General features: G+C 42.4%; 1 protein-coding gene across 1 annotated transcript; it reads right to left on the reverse strand.

The window, feature by feature from the left end:
* Window positions 1-1,794: 1,794 nt before the first annotated feature.
* LOC146549610 (SNF-related serine/threonine-protein kinase-like) lies at window positions 1,795-20,478 on the reverse strand. Its single transcript, XM_085262448.1, has 8 exons — window positions 20,252-20,478; window positions 16,269-16,634; window positions 15,711-15,929; window positions 14,447-14,693; window positions 7,585-7,726; window positions 6,212-6,424; window positions 5,760-5,894; window positions 1,795-4,492 (listed from the first exon to the last, which is right to left on the reverse strand). The coding sequence occupies exons 2-8, from the start codon at window positions 16,389-16,391 to the stop codon at window positions 3,175-3,177; spliced, it is 2,397 nt and encodes a 798-aa protein (XP_085118574.1). The 5' UTR covers window positions 16,392-16,634; window positions 20,252-20,478; the 3' UTR covers window positions 1,795-3,174.
* Window positions 20,479-21,717: the final 1,239 nt, after the last annotated feature.

The raw sequence follows: 21,717 nt of genomic DNA on the forward strand, positions 1-21,717 counted from the left end.
GCCCAGGGCGGCAAACAGGCTAGGACCGCCTCTGCTCCCAGCCCATTGTTCCTTCAGTGGGCTGGTTTCAGTCATTATGCAAATGTACTGTTTATAAGATTGGGGAAACCTGCAGTCAGCTGAGACTGAAGAAGTCACTTGGATGAGTGATGAAACGTTTCTCCCACAAAACGCTACGTCCAGATGAACAGAATCAACTTTTGGAGATTTACTTTCCTGGATGATTGAGAATGCATCAAGAAGTGTCTAAAATATTCATTCTTCTGATGACCAGCAGAGGTCGCCAATTCTTATAATAAAAAAAAGAAGCAACGCTGTACAGAAGCATGAACTGTATCTAAAAGATGGAGATCAGTCATTGGCTTTTTCAGTCTGCATTTTTGAAGCATCAGTCTTATCATTCTGGCTGGGGGCATGTTTATTTCTGGGACCCAGAAATGACCATATTTGGACAAAGGGTGGCCGAGATAAGTTATCACCTAGGGCTAGTGAGCTTTCCTAAAAAACAAAATATTCATAAAAAATATGCAATAATTTGACTGACTGAAACCCAGACTTCCTGGACGGGCTATACCACCTATACCACAAAGCTAGCCATGTAATTTGTCAGATAATTTCGTTTAAAATGCCCCATGGCAGAGAGATCCAAGTGAGTGACTGAAATAAAACAAATAAATAAAATGTCATATTTAATCCATGTAACTTTATGGCTCATCAGTAGCCAAGCCTTTATACCAGGCAGTAAACACAAGCTTTCAAGCTTTATTTGGTCATTTTTAACACAGGTTGTCTCCCTTTTGGAGTGAGACTCAAGTGGTCATTAGAAGAACTGCAGTTTTGCCACAACCTTGTTGGCTTCATTGTTCAGCATTGGAGGCTGATGCTTGTACAGAGGCCAAGTGGAAAATTTCCCTATTGCATGTATACACACTTTGCTCAAGACTTTGTCAAATTTTTGTTTCAAGTCCTGCTTCACACAAGTGTTTATTTTTACTGGCCCACTGGGAGTACATTTGATAGGGATTATGCTTGAGAAAATGCAGGAGGCTATATATACAATGGATGAGTAGTATTCTTTTAATATTTAAAATTAAAGCCGGATAGTCAGCCTGAAAGAGTCTGCAGTCATTTGGAGGGCACAAGAAATCTCCGCAGAGAGCCCTGTGTTCACTGTGAGGAGAAAATGTCTGCCACATGGACCCAAGTGGATCCTCACATATATTATATGAAAAGAAACAATGTTTCACAGGACTTTATGCAGTCTGCTGAAAAACTAAGTCCGTCCTTACTAGCCAGGTGCTGCTAATCAAATTTACTTGACTAACAGATCATCGGCAAGTGTGAGCATAATCATAAAAGAGGTTTTAGCAGTTTGCATGTCTGGAGCATTCAGGTGTGTTAACACAATGTCACAGTCTTCCCACGAGTGGATGTCCCAGCAAATTCAGCCCAAGATCACACAGTGCAATGCTCAGAGTCTGCAGGCTTCAGTTAGCATGTTAAATGTTAAAGTCGATGACAATAAAATTAGAAAAAGACTGAAAATCATGGCTTGTTTGGCTGTGCATAGACAACTTATTTTAAAAACTTTACTTCAGAAACTACATTCAACCACACTTGCTGAATCAGGTTTATAGTAACTGCCATTAGGCAATAAAGACAATATCTTTTAGACCTCATTAACCAACGGGTGACATCACCATGGCTATTATATATAGAACCTGTGCTTTAAACCTCTGATACACTGATGGCAAAAGAGAAAACATTTACAACATTCGAGAAACAGACATGAGACTCCATTCACATCATTTTATTTTAATAGATCTCTATCATATACATACAGTACAATATGCTCAAGACAGATCTTATGGCACATATATTATTGTTGTACATTTTGCAGTCGCTGGTATTGCTGTGAGGTTACAGTAAAGTGACCATTTGAATCTGTTACTTAGGTAGATACAATAGGTGGCTTGACCTCAGTGGGTTAAGAGTAAGGTTGCTACAGCAAAAACACATGCACTGTCAAGTTATATATTCCGCTAGGGGTGGGTCACACATCCAGTTACACAGGCTGACACTTTAAGGGGCGGTGTTGTTGTTTTCCATTTAAACCCCTCGATTGTTGTTGTTGTTGTCTTGGAATACGCTACAACAGTGGCTACTGTGATCCTGGACAGCTACGGGATGAACATGGTTTGGGTTTGCCCCAGTTTTAAATTTTTCTTCCTTCCACTGGACATAGAAACAGGGCCACTTCACTTTAAAAAGCTGCCATTGCACATTTAATAATTTGATTATGTGGCGGTGGAGATTTCTGATCTCTTTAAACAGCTTTAGAGCTCTGGGTTCAACCAAAACCTTGGATATCCAGTAGGAATGACGAACAATGGTGCGTTAGGATCTAGTATTCAGGTTTCTACCGCAATACAACATTACCGTTAATACTACAGGTACAGAGTACTGCTAGGTATATTCACATATGTACAAACTCTGCCGTTCACCTGCAGAGACTTGACGAGCGAGTGTGCATTTCCTTTTCTATAGAGCATGTTCGAGATAGAAAAATAAAACAGTGATAAGACTACAAAATATTGTGTGCCACCGTCATCATTTTCACCCTGTATTGGTCCTTGTTTCAGTGAAAACACTTAACTCTTTCAGTCAAAGCATTAAAATAAAAAAAAGATAAAATGTCCAAAATATAATTTAAAAATTATATTAAAAAACAGCATCAAAACACAACAAAAAGATGATATGTAACATGATACTTTAAAAAAAATCTACAGCTTTCCCTTCGGCTTACCAGAGTGCTGACGGTGTGAATGTTGTGCGCATACGGTATTTAAGAGTGTGAAAGTGTGAGCACCTTCGGTATCATCATTTAAACACACCTGCCGGTTAGGACCTCCCCCCCTTCCGTGTTTTGTTGAATCTGCTGAAAGTGCTTCACATACTTGGCATTGCACCCAGTGTCCTCCGTGGAGACTTATTGTCTCTAAATGTGCAATTTTTGGCATTTGGACCTCCCAGTTATTCACCAATGCGTGTCAAAACAAAAGGGAAGAAATAGAAATGCAAAAACAATGCGCATTCATGTGGTGACATCACTGAAATGAAAGCAGAATAATAATGGTCGCAGGAATATGAGCGGAGGAACATGGGAGGTGTGCTCTAGATGACCTGGCAGCAGCTGTGTGGGGTTGGCGTGCAGAGCAGACCCTCCTTGGGGCTCCGGTGAATGTTGACGGACAGAGTCTTGTCGCTCAGAGGCATCTGCAGCACACGGTTCTTCATGTTTCTGTGGTTTTCCCGGGCCAGGTCCAGCTCTCCCAGCCTCAATCGGCCTGAGCAGGGTCCCTCCAGCAGTGGATCTGCCAGTGCGTCTCCCAGCGGGGGCTGGTGGTACAGGTTGCCCCTGGGCGAGGGGCCACCCAGGAGCGAGACCTTATCTAAACTACCAGTGGATCCGCCCATGCACATTCTCCACATGGGACGGTCCTGGGCATCTCCACCAGCACTGCCGGCACTGCCAGCAGCAACACCTCCGCCACCTCCCCCTCCTCCCCCCGTTAAGTTGTGGAACTGAGAGCTTAGGCACAGGCTCATCAGCTTTAGGCTTTCCACCAGACCGCTGGCAGCCTTGGCTGTGCCTTTACCTTGGCCTGACCCTGATCCAGGACTGGCACAGTTGGAAGGACTGTCCTGTCCTGCCCCCGTTTTCTCTCCATCCTCTTTCCTCCCTCCTCTCTCAACCCCATGTTCATCTAGACTTGCTGTGTCAGGTTTATAGTGACTTTCTGTATCATCATCGCTAGTCTCTGAGCTAGGAGTGAACGTGGCAACTGGTGCCAGTGCACCAACAGTTTTAGGTGAGGACATGAGTGTTGAAGGTGAAGGTATCCTAGAGTTCAGATTGAGGCTGAGGCTGGGTTTGGGCGGGCCAAGTCCCTGCAACTCCCTGCTCTCTTCCTCTTCCTCCTCGTCCTCCTTATCCTCCTCGTGGATCTGGTTGAGAATTGGAGCACTCATACGAGATGTCAGCCGATTACCGGACAAAGACGACGATGAGGAGGAAGCTTTGCAACGAAGCACCACTTGAGAAGGCAGTGTACAGGGGGGCAAACATTTGTCTTCTGCCCCATCTTCTTCCTCATCCTCTTCCACGCTGAAAAGGCTGGGACTCCGAGGTTTTCCAGGACCCACTGAAGAAAGAGAGCCCAACCTAAGGGGGTTGGAGTGGGGCTTTGCCAGAGGTCTGAGCCCTCTCTCCTGGTTTTGTTGTGGCGCCTGCTGCTGCTGGCTGGATGCTAGAGTGTGATTTTCCTGCCGCTGGCTGACATCTAGAAGAGCTGTTTTAGGCCTGGGGCCTTTGTGGAGGCTCTCAGCACTACGGGCAGGGGACTGCGGCCCTCCAGGGTGGGAGATAGCTGGACCCCCTAAACCATCGCTGACATCCTGGTGAACATCCACTCTGGTGGGCCAAGACTGCCTGCAAAGGGCCAAATACAATGTTGAGAATTAATAAATTACATACGATTCTTAAGTTATTTCAATGGTGGCAAAAAAATGACATTTACTTTTTTTTTTCAAGAGACAAAAAAACTGATAAATAAATAGAGTAAATACCTAGCTGTAATCAGCTAGAAAGGTTAGCATAAAAACTTATAGCAGCTAGCCTGGTTCTGTATAACATAACTAAAAATATAAAGCTAAATAAAACACTGAAGATTCCTAATAAACCCCCTTATAGCATATATAAGATATATGAAGTACACAAATATACCGTAAGCTACCAATTTATCAAAAGTTAGCAATTTTCTATATTTATAATCTCAAACCAAAGCTATCTGCTAACTGGCTCCAGGCTCTGTGCATTAATTAAAACCTGTGCATGCATTAAAACCATATAAATGTAAAAAAGTGATACCATGTATAAAATGTTGATCTTCAGGTGTTTGTTAATGACTCTCTTCCACCTCGTGTTACTCACTATTTTACGTATTTTAACAGTTTACACCAAGCTAAGCTAACAAGCCGCTAGCTATGCTTCACTGATTTGTTCTGAGACTCAAAGAAAATTTCTCAAAATGCTGAATTATTTACTTCTCTAATGGTAACAGCCACATTATTTTCTCCATTTATCCTACATTAGAATAAGAGTGGTAAATGGCCATGCTGTTAATATTTAATTCTGTTGGAGTGGTTGAATTTAAGTTCAGTGCTATATTGCTAGGAATTTATGAGAGATGGTTGAAGGCACTTTGGGAAATATGATGCTCCTCTCCAACTCTGACTGGCCTTAAAATTGTGATGCAAGACAATAGAGCTAAATATGTCGAATCCACAAAACAAGCAGTGAGATTATTCTTTAATCTATATTACTTTTTTCTTCTAATCTCATTTACTTAATATTTTCATAGAATTATATAAAATTATCTTTATTTTAGAGGTTTAGTGTAACTTCATAGTTAAATCTTCAATGTTAGATTCAGTCTCTCAGAAGAGAAAATAAAAAGACGCTGCTTTTGTTCTGTTGCAGGATATTTCTGGTAGCACATCCCTCACAGTGTTGCTGATCTGCAGCCTCTCTTCTATTCTCAGTGTGTCCTTCAATCCCTGCTGAAAAAAAAAGGGCTCCGTCTGTCCATCCTCTGTCAGACTTGTTTTGCGTAAACTGACAGTACGCAGCACTGCAGAGGCAGCATTCTGTCTGTCTCAGGAAATGTTTGTGTATGTGCGCTGGGGTGTGTGTGTACCTGAATTGGGCCTTGCTGGGGCTGGGTGATCGTGTCTGGCTGTGTTGCTCCTTCTCTTGTCTCTCCCTCAGCATCCTCTCGGCCAGCAGGAAGTAGGTAGCTGTGATGTGATTGTACTGGTTAGACTCCAGAGCCCTGTGACGGAGGAGACAGAAATCAAATTGAGGTCCAAAATGCACAAAAGTATGCACGCGCACACACATATATGGAACACAGATCAATGCCTCACCCCACCCGTGAGTGGAAAAGGGAAGTGACGGGAGTGGAGATTTAATTTGACAGCTCAGGATTGACTGCCAGCTGCTTGTTAATGCCAATTAAACTGCTGAAGACACTCAATTACACTTCAGTGGGACGAGTGAACCATGACGAATTTTCGGAGATTACACAAGATAGAACAGCTTTGCATTGATTTTTACTTATGTGTGATTGTACGAGAGAGGGACACATACTCAGTTATGGCGTCTCTGTCTGCGATGCCCCCGAGCACCATGCGTTGGATGATGGAGCCATGCTCCTCCTCCGACAAGCTGCGATGGGACACCAGAGGAGTAGACAGCTTTGTGGCTGGGGAGGGGTCGACACCTTGAAGCCACTGATGGCTCTCAATCTGCTCTAGGGTCGCTCTCTTCTTGGGGTCTCTCTGCAGCATGTGGCCTATAAGACTGGAGGGAATCACAGTGGAGGTAAGTACTCCTGACACACCAGAGAAACAGCTGGTCGTTGATGTAGGAATGTTTAAAAGGCAGAAACTGGTGTTACGAATGAAATAAGAATGGATGGTAATAGAAAATTTTAATTTATTACAGTTGCAGGGTTTTGTCCAAACCTGGCCATGTTACCGAACAGACTTACAGATGGGACAGAACTAAGGTATCTCATTTGTCTGGTTCTTTATTCTTTTTCTAAGTACTTATTGTTTTTATATGTGTAAAATAGCTCATAGCAACAGTAGGCTATTAATCTTTATCAGCTAACCTAACAGCTAACCTCCTGGCACGAGTTCAAGCCTCCAGGCCTGTAATACAAGTAGGTGTACAGCATGCAGAGCTTCCAACAAACTGTGCATGCTGTACACCTACACACGAGTGGAACAGGGTGTTGCCTATTCAGCTGCTAGCCGCACAGCTAACAAACGAGCCAGGATTATGAAGCGATGCGTTTTCTCTTGCAAATTATCAATGCACCTAATCTAGACTGATTAGAAGTTAGCGCTTATGATATCTGACTGCACGTGTTTCTCCTCCAAACAGTAGCAGTACTGAAAGAACCCTGTTTGGGTCTGCATACAAGCTATTTATTTTTTGCACTCTGGCTTAGCAAGATATACTAAATCCACTGGCTAAATCCCCCAAACAAATAGGTAGAAGTGCTGTTTTATCAGGCCCACGTTGGCAATAGATTTGGATGAGGGTTCAAATAAACATCACAAAAACTGGGCTACATGCCAATATTTGGGGTGCTTTGTGAAAGTCAACCTGACCCAATGAAGCCATGTTCACTAACAGTATGTGTCTGCAAAGCTTCAGCCGTTCAAAATGTATTCTGCAACTATTTCGCCCAGCTCTGCTTTGACTCATCGTTAAACCCTCACAATGTTAAAAATAGAAGTCCAATTTTAAAGGGTGCATTAGATACACTTAACGCAGCACTGCATCTCTGGTGGAGCAGCTGACTGCAGCACTGAGTGAAAGCAGGACAACGAAGGGAGACCGCACCTCTCTCTTTGCTCTCTTTTCTTCACACATCTACAAACATGAAATATGCAGCACCTGCAGAGTACTCTGTCCATCTTTGCAGCTATGTGCGTGCGCTTGTTACTTACTCTCTGCATGCATGGGAGATGTGCGACGGCACCGTGTATTTGCAGTCCATGATCATAGTGAGCGTTTCGCTGTCATTAGCCTCCTGAAAGGGGGGCTGACCACAGACCAGCATGAAGAGGATCACGCCCAGACTCCAGATATCTGCAGAGACACAGAGAGAGAATGTGGTCAGTTTATAATGAACAAGTCATTACGGTCAGAAAAAAGCTGTTGTTTTTGTAAGAAGGCCAGAAAATAAAGATGACTGATCAACTAAGTGAAGCCCGCATGTTCTGTCTGCTTAGCGACCTAGATAAAGAAGAACCCCCCCCCCCCAAAAAAAAACAAAAAACAAGAGCTGTCTCTTCCCCAAGTTCAAATGAAGCATGAATCATATTCGATCAGAGCCATTTCCATGAATGTGTGCCAGCTTAGGACACATCTGTCTAACCGAGGATGAAGCTCAGTGCTGCTGCCTGCCGCCAGCGTCATGCTCACACTTACACTGGTGCACGCGCTTCCACACAAACGCGCCGTCCAGGGAAAGTGGGTTAACGTGTTCATCCCTCAAAGCTTCATACAAATGCTAATTTTATGGAACGCTTCTCTTGGTCTGATTCAAAAGAGCAACTTTATTGCTCAGGGCTTCCACTGCTGCTCGGGTCAGCAGGATGGTCCACTGACACACATTCTGCTGTCATATACAGACTGCGAGCAGAGGCTGTGACATAAAAGCAAGCAGACTCGGTCTTAGTCACGGTTTTGACCCATTTTCAGCAAATTTCATAGTAAGCTTTGTCTGCTCTTAAGATTGACTTAAGTAAAAAACACAAAATCCAGGTTTAATTTAGCACCTGTATCATTTCTTAACCATAAAATGATTTAATCACACATCTATAAAATGCATTTGACCATTAAACTAGTTGTGTGCGACACTTCAAATTTTGACATTAATCCGATACCCACAAAATACAGGGCCAGTATTGCCAACACCAAAACTGATACTGATATTTTTAACTTATAAAGTCAGCTTATGTAGGTGAGACCATTGTGTCATGATTAGATGAATCATCATCAATTTGCAATTTTACTGAGGTTTTTACTTTTTACAATAATTCGTTTAAACAACAAAATACACATTTCTGCTTTTCATGCATTTTGAAACTGTGTTTTTTTGGACCTGAAATGTAAATGTGCTGTCTTTAAAGCACTTCGGGTCGACATGTGTTGTTTAAATGTGCAATCAATAGGTTGTAAGTAAAATAGATGTGACAGTCAACACAAAAAGGCATCTTCTCATTTCCAGAAAAAACAAATTTATTAGGTAAACCAAATACTGAACTTGGAGGATAGGATATCAATATGATATCAGTACAATATCGACAGTATTGATACTGTGGATATTTGGATCGATCTGCCCACATCTACATTAAACCCCACAAACATGTTCCATTTTACTTTGAAATAAGTCACATTATGAAAGCTAAAGAGATGCTAGTTAGCATCTGGTTTTCAAACTGAAATAAATTATTTTATGTCACTAGCAACTGTGGAACAAGCTGCAAGCTGTTCGCTCCTTTTAGATTACTTTTTAGACTTTCCTGAGATAAATTTGGGCCCTTGTCAGCTATGAGATACTCTTTGTTCATTAGCTAGTTCATTGTGTTTGTTAGCTAGCTAGGTGCTAATTTTCACTATTAGTGTTTAGGCATTACATCAGTGTTTAGAAGAGTGGTGACCTAAGGAACTTGGAAAGAAAGCAGCTAGGCTTCTTTAAGTTTTGAAGACATTTCACTGCTCAGCCAAGAGACCTCTTCGGTTCTAAAACCAAAAGGTGGAGAGTCTCAGGTATTTAAATCCTAGCAGAGGTCGAAGATGCTATGCAATGTTTCCATTTTTGACCGAGAAGACAAATGGTTTGAAAGAGGAGTAAAGGAGGCTATTTATGACCACTGTGAACAACCATCATTTATCAGTGGGCATGGCTTACAACACCAACTGTCTCCCACCTACAATGGAGTCTTAAAATTCCTTCTCAGGTGCCTCAACCCCCACTCACATCTTGCATTAGCTGATCTAGCTGATCTGTGGTAAAGACCCACAGCTTTTTTCACACCTTGGTTAATGTGATGGCACACATGACTAATAGCGGGACAACCACCACCTAAGGGACAGCCCCCACTAGGGTTTTAATACCTGGGACTCTCCACCATTTGGTTTTAGAACTGAAGAAGCTTCTTGGACAAAACTTAAAGAAGTCCAGTCGTTTTCTTCCCAAGTTCCTTAGACTATCATGACCTGCATGACTGAGAACTTAGACAAGAGTGGTGATGATAAATGTAATAAAACCAGCTTTTGCAGTGCAGTCATTTTGTGAGTTCCTGTGTGACTATATAGCAGGTAGCTAGGTCCTAAACGAGCTTGCTAGCACTCAATCCTCGCGCCCAAATATGCCAATTTCTAGCTAAAAAAAAAAGACAAAAAAGCAAACCGTAAAAAGATAATAATTAAAAAAAATTAAAATGGGAGTGCAAAAGCAATGGGTGATATCGCTGTAGCTATGTCCACCTTTTATATACAGTCCATGGTTTTCTCAAAGGAACAGCACATGGTACAGCATGCTACAATTACTATCTGAACAAAACCTGTGCTCTTCTAACTCGGAAGTTTGAGAAGACCCAAAAAAAGGAGGTAAACAGATTGGAAGTGGGTTTACAGTGCTCGGGACCCCTGGTGATACGTCTTCATATCACTCCAGTTTGCCAGGATACGCAGGAGAGTTCAATCTGGTGGAGTAAATGTGGCAGTTTACTGTGGGTGGTGAGGATTTATTGCTTTGAGGCAGTGAAAGAGTGCTCCATACTGCTGATGGAGGGAGCAAATGCTGCTGCAGCCCCCACTGCCACCTTACCCCCAACCAACGTATCCTAGCAACCGCGACCCTGCTCCCTCATTACTTGCGTCAGCGGTCGGCCAAACTTCCTTCCTCAATAACTTTATTTATAAACCAGATGGCTCACACATCTCTGGATAACACTGTTCGCGTCAGCGCACATCAGCATCTCTCTCGCTAACAACGCCGACTCTTTATTGGTGACAGCTGGCAGTGTAAACATCCTTTCTGCTGCCCTGAACACCGTTTTAACAATGATAACCAACAGGATAACCAGTCCTGTCTTCACCGGGTTAACCCTGAACACTGAGTGGGCCAACTCAAGCATCCTGTCCTACTCATCTTTATACAACATCTTCTTCTAAATCAATCAATCAATCAATAAACATTTCCATTTATGTATGGTCATTAAGCATAGATATGCTTTGAAGTATGCATGTACCCAGAATAATCACTATTAGGTAAGTTATTTCTTTTTTAGGTGTAGGTTGTGCTTCATGAAGAGGAAGAGGAAATCTACAGTGGGGCAAAAAAGTATTTAGTCAGCCACCGATTGTGCAAGTTCCCCCACCTAAAATGATGACAGAGGTCAGTAATTTGCACCAGAGGTACACTTCAACTGTGAGAGACAGAATGTGAAAAAAAAATCCATGAATCCACATGGTAGGATTTGTAAAGAATTTATTTGTAAATCAGGGTGGAAAATAAGTATTTGGTCAATAACAAAAATACAACTCAATACTTTGTAACATAACCTTTGTTGGCAATAACAGAGGTCAAACGTTTACTATAGGTCTTTACCAGGTTTGCACACACAGAAGCTGGTATTTTGGCCCATTCCTCCATGCAGATCTTCTCGAGAGCAGTGATGTTTTGGGGCTGTCGCCGAGCAACACGGACTTTCAACTCCCGCCACAGATTTTCTATGGGGTTGAGGTCTGGAGACTGGCTAGGCCACTCCAGTACTTTCAAATGCTTCTTATGGAGCCACTCCTTTGTTGCCCGGGCGGTGTGTTTTGGATCATTGTCATGTTGGAAGACCCAGCCTCGTTTCATCTTCAAAGTTCTCACTGATGGAAGGAGGTTTTGGCTCAAAATCTCACGATACATGGCCCCATTCATTCTGTCCTTAACACGGATCAGTCGTCCTGTCCCCTTGGCAGAAAAACAGCCCCATAGCATGATGTTTCCACCCCCATGCTTCACAGTAGGTATGGTGTTCTTGGGATGCAACTCAGTATTCTTCTTCCTCCAAACACGACGAGTTGAGTTTATACCAAAAAGTTCTACTTTGGTTTCATCTGACCACATGACATTCTCCCAATCCTCTGCTGTATCATCCATGTGCTCTCTGGCAAACTTCAGACGGGCCTGGACATGCACTGGCTTCAGCAGCGGAACACGTCTGGCACTGCGGGATTTGATTCCCTGCCGTTGTAGTGTGTTACTGATGGTGACCTTTGTTACTTTGGTCCCAGCTCTCTGCAGGTCATTCACCAGGTCCCCCCGTGTGGTTCTGGGATCTTTGCTCACCGTTCTCATGATCATTTTGACCCCACGGGATGAGATCTTGCGTGGAGCCCCAGATCGAGGGAGATTATCAGTGGTCTTGTATGTCTTCCATTTTCTGATGATTGCTCCCACAGTTGATTTTTTCACACCAAGCTGCTTGCCTATTGTAGATTCACTCTTCCCAGTCTGGTGCAGGTCTACAATACTTTTCCTGGTGTCCTTCGAAAGCTCTTTGGTCTTGGCCATGGCGGAGTTTGGAGTCTGACTGTTTGAGGCTGTGGACAGGTGTCTTTTATACAGATGATGAGTTCAAACAGGTGCCATTCATACAGGTAACGAGTGGGGGACAGAAAAGCTTCTTACAGAAGACGTTACAGGTCTGTGAGAGCCAGAGATTTTCCTTGTTTGAGGTGACAAAATATTTATTTTCCACCCTGATTTACGAATAAATTCTTTACAAATCCTACCATGTGAATTCATGGATTTTTTTTTCACATTCTGTCTCTCACAGTTGAAGTGTACCTCTGGTGCAAATTACTGACCTCTGTCATCATTTTAGGTGGGGGAACTTGCATAATCGGTGGCTGACTAAATACTTTTTTGCCCCACTGTATATTTAACTTTCCATTTACTGAAGACAAAAAGGAGGGAGCCCACACACCGAAGAATATTTACAGAGAGGACTCATTTGTCCAACAAAATCATTTTAAGTTTTTCATAGAAGAATACAGTTTCGCACACATATCTGGGTCTCAATTTTCCTTTTAATTTCACTTCTAGTCTGCCATGACCCATTCATTTTTCAACTTAAGGCTGAAATCGCTACACTGAGTGACAAAAACAAGTATTTTAAATACAGAGTGATTGTTAGTTACATTTATAGCGCAGTAAGGTTTGATGGGCATTTTCACTATGTTCTGATATTTCATTAAGTGACAAGCAACAATAAACAGCATACTAACCTCTAATGAAAAACTGTGAGAGCTAAGAGATGAAGAAGTTAAATTTGAAGCAATGTGACACCATTTATAAATAATTATAGTTTTTGTGTGGTTTGCTTGAAGCTTGGAGTGTTTGCCTCCTGCAAATTGGCTCCTTCTGCACAATCTGCAGGACTGACTCATGTTTAATCTCAAAATATTTTCAGCACTTCCTGAAAAAAAAACAAAAACCAATGCCAAGCAGGCCCGAAGTGAGAAAGCCAGGCGAGGACAGCTTCTTATCTCTGCAACAAACTGGGGCGACCGCCACATGGCAAGTCACCGGAAAAGCTCAGTTGCCCTACAGACTGTCAGCAGGTAGCCTGGCAGCAGTGTAATCCCAGCCCAGGTTTCCTCAAAGACCTGAACGTCAGGACTGCTGGCCTCCATTTAGCCTGTTCGCCCATCAGACAGCACTGCTGATACAATCACACAATATTACATCCCGGCTGGGTGGATAATCCCTGCAATCAAAACATCATCATCTCAGCTGAATGAGCAATAGTGCACAGGCAGTATGCACGGTCCAGAGAACAAACGCACACACGCCGCAAAATGTCCACTAACAAGTGCTCAGACAGGCCCCACACATTCAGCAACTCACACATCATCCATACGAAAACACACACGCGCAGTCAAATAAGACTATTATTGCTTTCAAAATATGGACGCCGCTTGGCACAAAAGAGAGTGAGAGGCAGTGAAGGCAGAGAGAAGAAAATAGCCACTGCAAATCCACTCAGTCAGAAAAACAGAAAATGCTTTTCTCCTGCTCCTGACAGAGAGGCATCTGTAGACAGAGGGACTCCTGATGCCTTTTTCTCGCTCTGTCAGTTTCCCTCTTACTTCCCTTTCTTTCTCTTGCCCTCTTTTCCCTCACTCTGCACAATTATGTTTGATTTGTTTTCCGTTACAATATAATTCAATATCTTAACTGCACCTCAGCAGCAAGAACTGGAAGCACCATTGATGGGAGAGACGATGTTGGGGTGGGGTGTTGGGGGGTGGTGGTGGTGACACTGAGGTGAGTGCGCGCTCCAATTACAGAAGAAGAGAGTGCTGAGAAACCAATTTCAGCCCGATCTGATATCAGATTTTGTTATTCACAGAGAGGCAAATGAAAGCAAACTGCAGACAGAAATAAACTGCAGGTGCAGGACTGCAGGGCTGTGGATCATCTCATTTCCAGGCTTCAAGGTATGCTATCATGCTCTGAACTTTGAACAGCTCCTCTCCTTCTATCAGCTGCCTGATAATACCGGCAGTGTGCCAAGCAGGTCTACAGGTTCCTTACAAACCATTGCAGGCCATATAGCTTGGTCAGAGCTATCACAGCTGAGACAGTGATTGAATGTGAATGTGAGCTGCTGCTTGATACAACACTGCACTAACAACTCAGATGGTGTCCTGTTTTAGTAAAGCTAAAGCTGTAGGAACTAAAATAAATCACCACAGATGTACCCCAGCAGCTACTCTCTGTCACTTCTTCAGACTTACCCACAGCAGGAGCGTCGTATTCATCCCCCAGCAGTATTTCAGGCGCTGAGTAGGCCAGTGAGCCGCAGGAGGTGTTTAGTTTTTTCCCAGGTTGAAACCGGTTGCTGAACCCGAAGTCAGTGAGCTTGACGACACCCTGCTTCTCGAAGAACACCACGTTTTCAGGCTTCAGGTCCCTGTGCACCACATGTAGCCGGTGGCAGTAGGAGATGGCATGGACGATTTGGGCAAAGTAACACTTGGCCACCTTAAAGAGGAGAGACAAATGTAAGAAAATACAATAAAAATGCTCCAAAACCCAGAAAACAAACAGCAAACTAAAAAGAAGTTAGCAAGAGTTAGCTTGAGAAAAGTTTGGAATAGATAAAGAGTCAGGATCTGCAGAATTAGAGCGGGAAAATTTGACTCGAACTTGAATATTTAACTCCAACAGAATGCTAATGTTAGTGTGGTGTTTGCAACTTGTTCCTGTTTTTCTGAAGTGGCCAGAAAGTACATGTAGCTAGCTAGCTTAGCAAGAAGACCGGAATAGCTAATCAACGATCGCAGAAACATGGCAAATACTTTGTTTTTCCACTTTTGTTTTCTGATAAAACAGACAACATAACTATTATGCAGTTAGTGAGTTTTAGAGGTGCTTGTATGAAGAATTTTTATTTCCTTTAGGCACGACCCCATCTCTTCTTAAACACGTAAGAAAATATGAAGGGAACTTTGAACAACCAGTGTCAAACATACAGTGATTATTAACAACTATATGTTTTTATAAAAGATTTATTACAAATGTGATTATCATCTTTCTTTCACATGTCACATTGAACATATGTTGCCTGTATGCAATGTTGTGATAAACAAAATTTGCATCTGCAAAGGAATTTTGTTCAACTCGCCGCTAAATATGGAATAAAGACCCCTTTTGCCCTCCTTTAGTTACAGTGTTATTGCTTTCAGCATCACTGTTGCTTACTTATGTCTAGAATTTATTAACTTCCAAGTATCTGCATATATAATGCTTCTGGCTACCATTGAACTGTTCTTCACTATATTTCCTCACATTTTTATACTAGCTAGAAATAAACCAAACCAATGCAACCAAATTCTGTTCTTTTAAAAAATGCTTCCCTTCCCATCTCCAGATAAACTAAATTAATGTGTTAAGGTTCTTTCTTCAAGTACCCAAGATCAAGTACAGAAACAAAGAAGTAACTCAAGGTTTGGTAGACTGCATGAAGGACACCTCTGCATGTTCATTAGCCCCACTAACCTCCTCGCTGAGGCCTCCTTCATGTTTCATGATGCAGTCATACATGTCTCCTCCGTCGCCCAGCTCCAAGATGAGGTAGAGCTTTGTGGCTGTATCGATGACCTCGTAGAGGCGTACCACGTTGGGGTGTTGCACCATCTTCATGCATCGCACCTCCTGAAAAAGGTGACCCCGTGCAACCGGGTCCAGCTTCGTCTTATCGATCACCTTCACCGCAACCTGAAAGACAGAAGTTAGAACTGATCAGAACAATAGCAGCGCTGGTAACGTCAGCAGCTGTTGAAGCACTTGCACAGAAACAGTGAGACTGTATTATCTTCACTTAGAGGTGCTTAGTAGAGCTAGTACAGATGTTCTGATGTCCACCAAGAACAGAATCACACTATCAGAAATATTTAGTCTCATCAGTGCTCCCAGTCACCCTTCTTTGGTATGCCTGTTTCTAAGAACAAGGGTGATGTCTTTAAAAGTATTTTTTAACTTTTTTTTCAAAGAGAAGAAATCTAGTAACTGCCAACAAATGATTGAACTTGCATATACGGACTTGGATGAGCATACCTTTTCTCCAGTGAATACATGGCGGGCCAGTTTGACCACAGCAAAGTGTCCACGACCCAACGTCTTGTCCAGGTCGTACAGCCCTGCAATCTTCCCATCATGATGGCGCTTCAGCCCCGCCATGGCGGTTGGCGGATGGGGAGGTCGGAGCTGCCTTCTGTCACCTGCCGGTCTTCGGCTGTCAGTCCTTCATCTTCTCCTGATTAGGCTGAACGTACGTGAGGTTGGTGGTGGTGGTGTTTGAGCTAATTCTGGGCTAACTGTTGATCTCCTTGTGGTAGATTTGATAGCAAGATACTCAACTGGTTGTGGCAAATATTTCGGGTTTTGAGTGCTCCACTCAGTTCAGTCCCACTTCGCTATGATCTGAGGGTGAGAACGGGGAAAACAGTAAGAGATACAAGAAACCAAAACACAGCCACTCATGATAATAGTCACTTACTCTGCTAAACAATGGATCATGAACCTGTCTGATGAACTAATATTTGCTCACCATTACTGCTCATTACTTTGGCATTAGCTGGACCAAGGCACAGTATCATAATAATAATAGCTCGAATTGCAGAGAGTGAGCCAAGAGTCTAAAGTCCAGTTGTTATGTAAGGTTATCTTTAACAGTGCTTGGAGAAAACTTGAAGAGTCGTGGTTTGTCATGCTCAGCATCTCATTGTGCAAAAAAAACAAAACAAAGCATAACTAAAACCAATATCATTAGCTTTGTAGGTATTTGTTCATAAACTAGTGTTGGATAAATTATAACTCTGAACTAAGAGTAACATCAGGGAACAGCAAGCAGAGACCATGAGTGTTCAACAGCCCATCCTATCCAAAACTCTATATTCTATTATAGACTATGGGATTGCTGTCTGCCAGAGTCAGAAAAAAAACTAACAGACTGACATATTTTAAGGTATAACTAAACAGCAAAATCAACTACATTTATAATATCAATTTTTTTTAAAGTGTCTTTATTTGCTATGAAATTTTTAAAAATGAAAACAGAAAATAGCAATAAAATATGGAGAATCCAACACAGTACATTAGGAAATATAGTGACAAGTTTATATTCAGAGAGGATATTTGGAGATTGACTTTTGATCATGTTTTGACTCACATTTGTATGTTACATTCATACATGTAGTTTTTGGCCAACAGACAAACACTACACCTACTCTGAGTTGCATTTACTGTCTCAGTGCTGTGCAGGATAAAAGGCTAGGACATATGCACTGTTATTTTAAGGGCTCAAAAAACTTGTATTATTTTTTATAATTAGGTTATTTCTTTGTTTTGTTTTTCCTTTTACATATTGTAAGAAATTGTGCCTAAAAAGCCAACAAGGAAGTGCCTTAAAGTGGCATTTAATAACCACCAGGGGGGAAACCCAGTGGTTGCAAAAAGACTTCTGGTCCTACAGCAGTCAATGGGGGAAAACTCCCTGAGCCCTGACTTGTGGAAACACTTTTCCTGATTAGTTTAGAGTCTCATTCAAATCCAAATGATCATTAAAATGATCTCATTTTGGTTTTTATCGAGCAACTCCAATGAGAGACTGGACTACAGTAAGTTCATTTTGGAAATCATGATCACAACGGAGGATTGCACATATGTTCTGGGCTGGGTTTCCCAGTCAGATCTTCCAATCCCTAAATTAAAAAACCCAACATGGTTATAGCAAAAATGCTTATTTTGAGACTTTCATTATTTTTCAAACAATATGTTAATTGAGTTTTATATTACAGAACAAGCAAAGAAGAGACTTTAAATTTTAATGGGTTACCTCACGGTAGCGGTGTCCATCTGTTATACTAACCACCAAATTTTTTTTTTTTACAATTTTACAAACTTCATTAAAGATTAAAGCATCTGCCACATCATTTTCCGTCACTCTAGCAAGCCACTCAATTATTTCTCCTGATTCACATTAGCTCAGGAATGATACTGTACAGGATTTTCTATCTGTCACCTTTTGCCTGCCCAAGATGACAAACTAAACTAGTTCATCTCAAATTCTGATACACTTATGTCAGACGCCCCTGCTCCGATTGCCACAAGCTTCTCTCGTCATGCAGTGTGTTGCTTCACGGCCCTGGGTTACGAAACAATGCCTGCAGGGGAGGCATGCCATTCCGCTTCCAAGAACCTGCATACCAGGAGCATGGCGACGACACAAAACACACAATTTGCAGGCCAAGAACATTCCTGTGTACTGATCCTCGCCTAGGTGTGTCCAACTCACCTGAATTTAAAAGACAACACATTTCCAAACAGGTGTTGTCAGGGGACACACCTATCAACTAAATACAGTAAGAAAAGCTAAATAAAAGCCGCTCTAACCTAGTAGCAGTCTGCGGTTGCTTAAATCAGACTATGAAAGCCTAAAACGCTCTTTGGGCTTTTTGGGAGAAATGTACCTGTGAGAAAAGAGTGAGTCATGTTTCTTATAATAGGAGGCTGACATCTTCATCTTTCTGATTTTTCTTTCACTCACACACACAGACGCAAAGTAATATCAACAGAGCTCAGCTCTTTGCCTCTTTGACAACGACAACATGTAGGTGTTAATGCTTCAAGACACTGAAGAAAAGAAAGGAGACACACAGACACACACACAGTCCTCTCAAGAGCGCACACACTGATGCACTCGTCTGATGATAGGGCAAGTTAGGTGAGGTCAATGTGCGTTGCTGTGTGCTGATAAGCAAACCTGGGCGTTGACATTAGCCCATCTAAATCTAGACCTCATGTTTATCTCAGCAGACTGAGACCAGTCTAACGCCTGGTGATGGAAACAACAACAAGGTACAAAAATGCACTTTTGGTGAAGTTTGCTCTCTTTTTTTTATTTTGTTTGTTTTTTTTTAACAACAAAGCCAGCCATCCCTCTAGTCTCTGCGACATGTGAACATACTGTACAACTGTATACCAGTCATGCATGCAAAGACATTGGTTGTGTAACCGGTCCAAGGTGATGGTGGAGTATTGATTTACAAGGTTTGCGTGCGGGTGTGTACTTGCGTGCACAAAAGTACACATACGCAGATTATGAGGCCAAGGACCTGTTATAATTGCTGCTCCAGACTCCCAGCCTGTGAGACTTGAGATAAACTGGAAGAGGGTGTGGGGTCATCAAATCTATGGTTAATAGTAAAATCAGTTTCCTGGTACATTTGAATAAAGTATAGACCAATAGGCTAAATATAAGCACCATTGTTCACATGCAAACTCTTTGATAGTAAAGAGTTCCTGCTTCAGGGTCAAAGACACGCAATTTAACCTCCAACGCGGCTCAGATAAATCCCTGACCCTGATGCTCTACTTTATCTGCATTAATTTTCGTTTTTATGTTCCTGCTGTGCCAGTAAATGACAGTGGTTTTATAACAAACTAATACAGAAATAACAGGAACATTAGAGTGCCAGCAATCCCCCATGCATATAAGAAGTACACTACAACACCATGAGCCTCCTTCAGCTCTGTAACCCGCACTTCCATGTCTCCTCTGTATGTTATTGAAGGTGTATAATAAAGTTCCATCCCTGTAAACTAGCTTCCCTATACCACGGGAAACACTTCATGCGCCCCTCACACCGGATTCATCAATCTCAGCGGTTTTCTGTGTTAAAGCTGTTAGATGACCACCCTGCCTTTTATCTCTCACATTTTTATTTTTTTCCTACACCCGCATAGGTGCTACTGCCCATATGGGACCAGCCAACTGTCAACATGCCTGCTGGCTGCATCCACAACAACATGACAGTGCGGAGAAGAGCAGCCTGCGCAAACGGCGCACATACGAGAGGCGAGCGGACACGGGCAGCATGCTAAAATGATACCCGAAAGATGCGCAGTGAGGGGAAAGTGCCCCCCAGCTCAAACCCAAAGGAGGCCCAGCTGACTTAACACACCTTTACTACACAAGACCCCCCCCTCCTCAAAACACCACCAGCATGCATGCACGCAACTACAGCAGTCCTACTCACCACAGAGGAATCTGAAGCAGCGTCCATTCTGGCACATTTACACCTGCGGGAGCGCGCGGGGCTCCGGACGGTGAGCCGCAAGGTTTTAACGAGACCGCAGTTCAGTGAAAATCCCGGTACCGAAGACAGCACACCGGCCACGGATCATTCCAGCGAGTCCCCGTGTTAATGTGTCACACTGTCAACTCAGGATCTCTCTCCCTCCCCGAGCTTTCAGCTGCGTGAAGTAAACACAGAGGGCAGGCCGATCGAGGGCGTGTGGCTTTCAAAATAAAAGCGTAAAGGAACTAGTGTGGGAAATGTGCGAAAATAGATAAACAAATAATACAGAATTTAAAAAACATATTCAAAAACTGCGGGAAAATAATAATCACTCGGATACATGTATTTAAAATACATTTAATAGTTTCATTAGTTCATTCTCTGACTCTCCCCAGAGATTAATGTGTTTTTTTAATCCCGTCTCATCTTCCCTGAGTCTGGTTCTGCCTGAGGTTTCTTCCTGTTAAACACTGTCCCTTCCCAAGTCCCTTCTGCAAGGGGGTCGTTTGATTTTAGGGGTTTCTCACTATTATTGTACCTTACAGTATAAAATACCTCGAGGTGTGTGTTGTTGTGGTTTGGCGCCATATAAGTCAATCTGATTTGAATTGAACTTTCTGGATTTGGCACAGTTTGGGGCTCGAGTGTTTGCAGGTTTTTCTCGCTATTTTTTTTTTTAATTTAAATTTTTTCAAAATCTTACAAAGTTTGATAATATTTTGAGGAAGAAATCTGTATCAGGGCAACTAAACTAGTATATTCACACGGACAAGTCAGCAAACGTGCTTAATCCTTTTGCATTATAGATATGTGACGTACTAAAATGCATGACAACAAAAAATATGTTTTTTTCTTTAAAATTTCACAAAGTATTAAAGAAAAAAAAATACCATTAACAGAAATCTTTCTTTTTTATTGTCTCCCTTCAGATGTTGAACATTGCCTCCGATTTTTGTTGTTCTAATGGAAATAAAGAGGAAACCTGACGTAAAATGGAGCTTTACTTTGGTTTTATTTTGAAAGACATTAGAGAGCGTTTCCGGTCTTGTTACGGGTAAATGTCACCTCCATGATCACTGCGCATTGGTACCATTCATCTCTGACGTCAGAGCTACGCTCAGAGAAAAGCGTGTTTATCGGGCCCACGATAACAACACTAAATATACTTTATCTCATTTCTTATTAACTGACCTGTGCTCCTGCTCTACAGCCCGGCATTAGTCATTTAACGCTTTCAGGGTGAAATATATCCCGGGATGTTTAATGCGGCTCGGCCCCAAAACAGAACAAAGGCTCGTTATCATCGTTATTTGTGTTTTAATGATACTGTAAAAACCAGAGCAGCTGTGAATCGGACCTCCGATTGCAGGCCTCCTCCAGTCCTCGGGCGCATTATCTCCGTGTCCCTGCTCTGTGCACCCAAC

The sequence above is a fragment of the Mchenga conophoros genome, linkage group LG22 (genome assembly GCF_057382185.1).
Source record: "Mchenga conophoros isolate Kocher_MC1m ecotype Shallow Benthic linkage group LG22, M_conophoros_male_GT1.1, whole genome shotgun sequence".
Taxonomy (NCBI): domain Eukaryota; kingdom Metazoa; phylum Chordata; class Actinopteri; order Cichliformes; family Cichlidae; genus Mchenga; species Mchenga conophoros.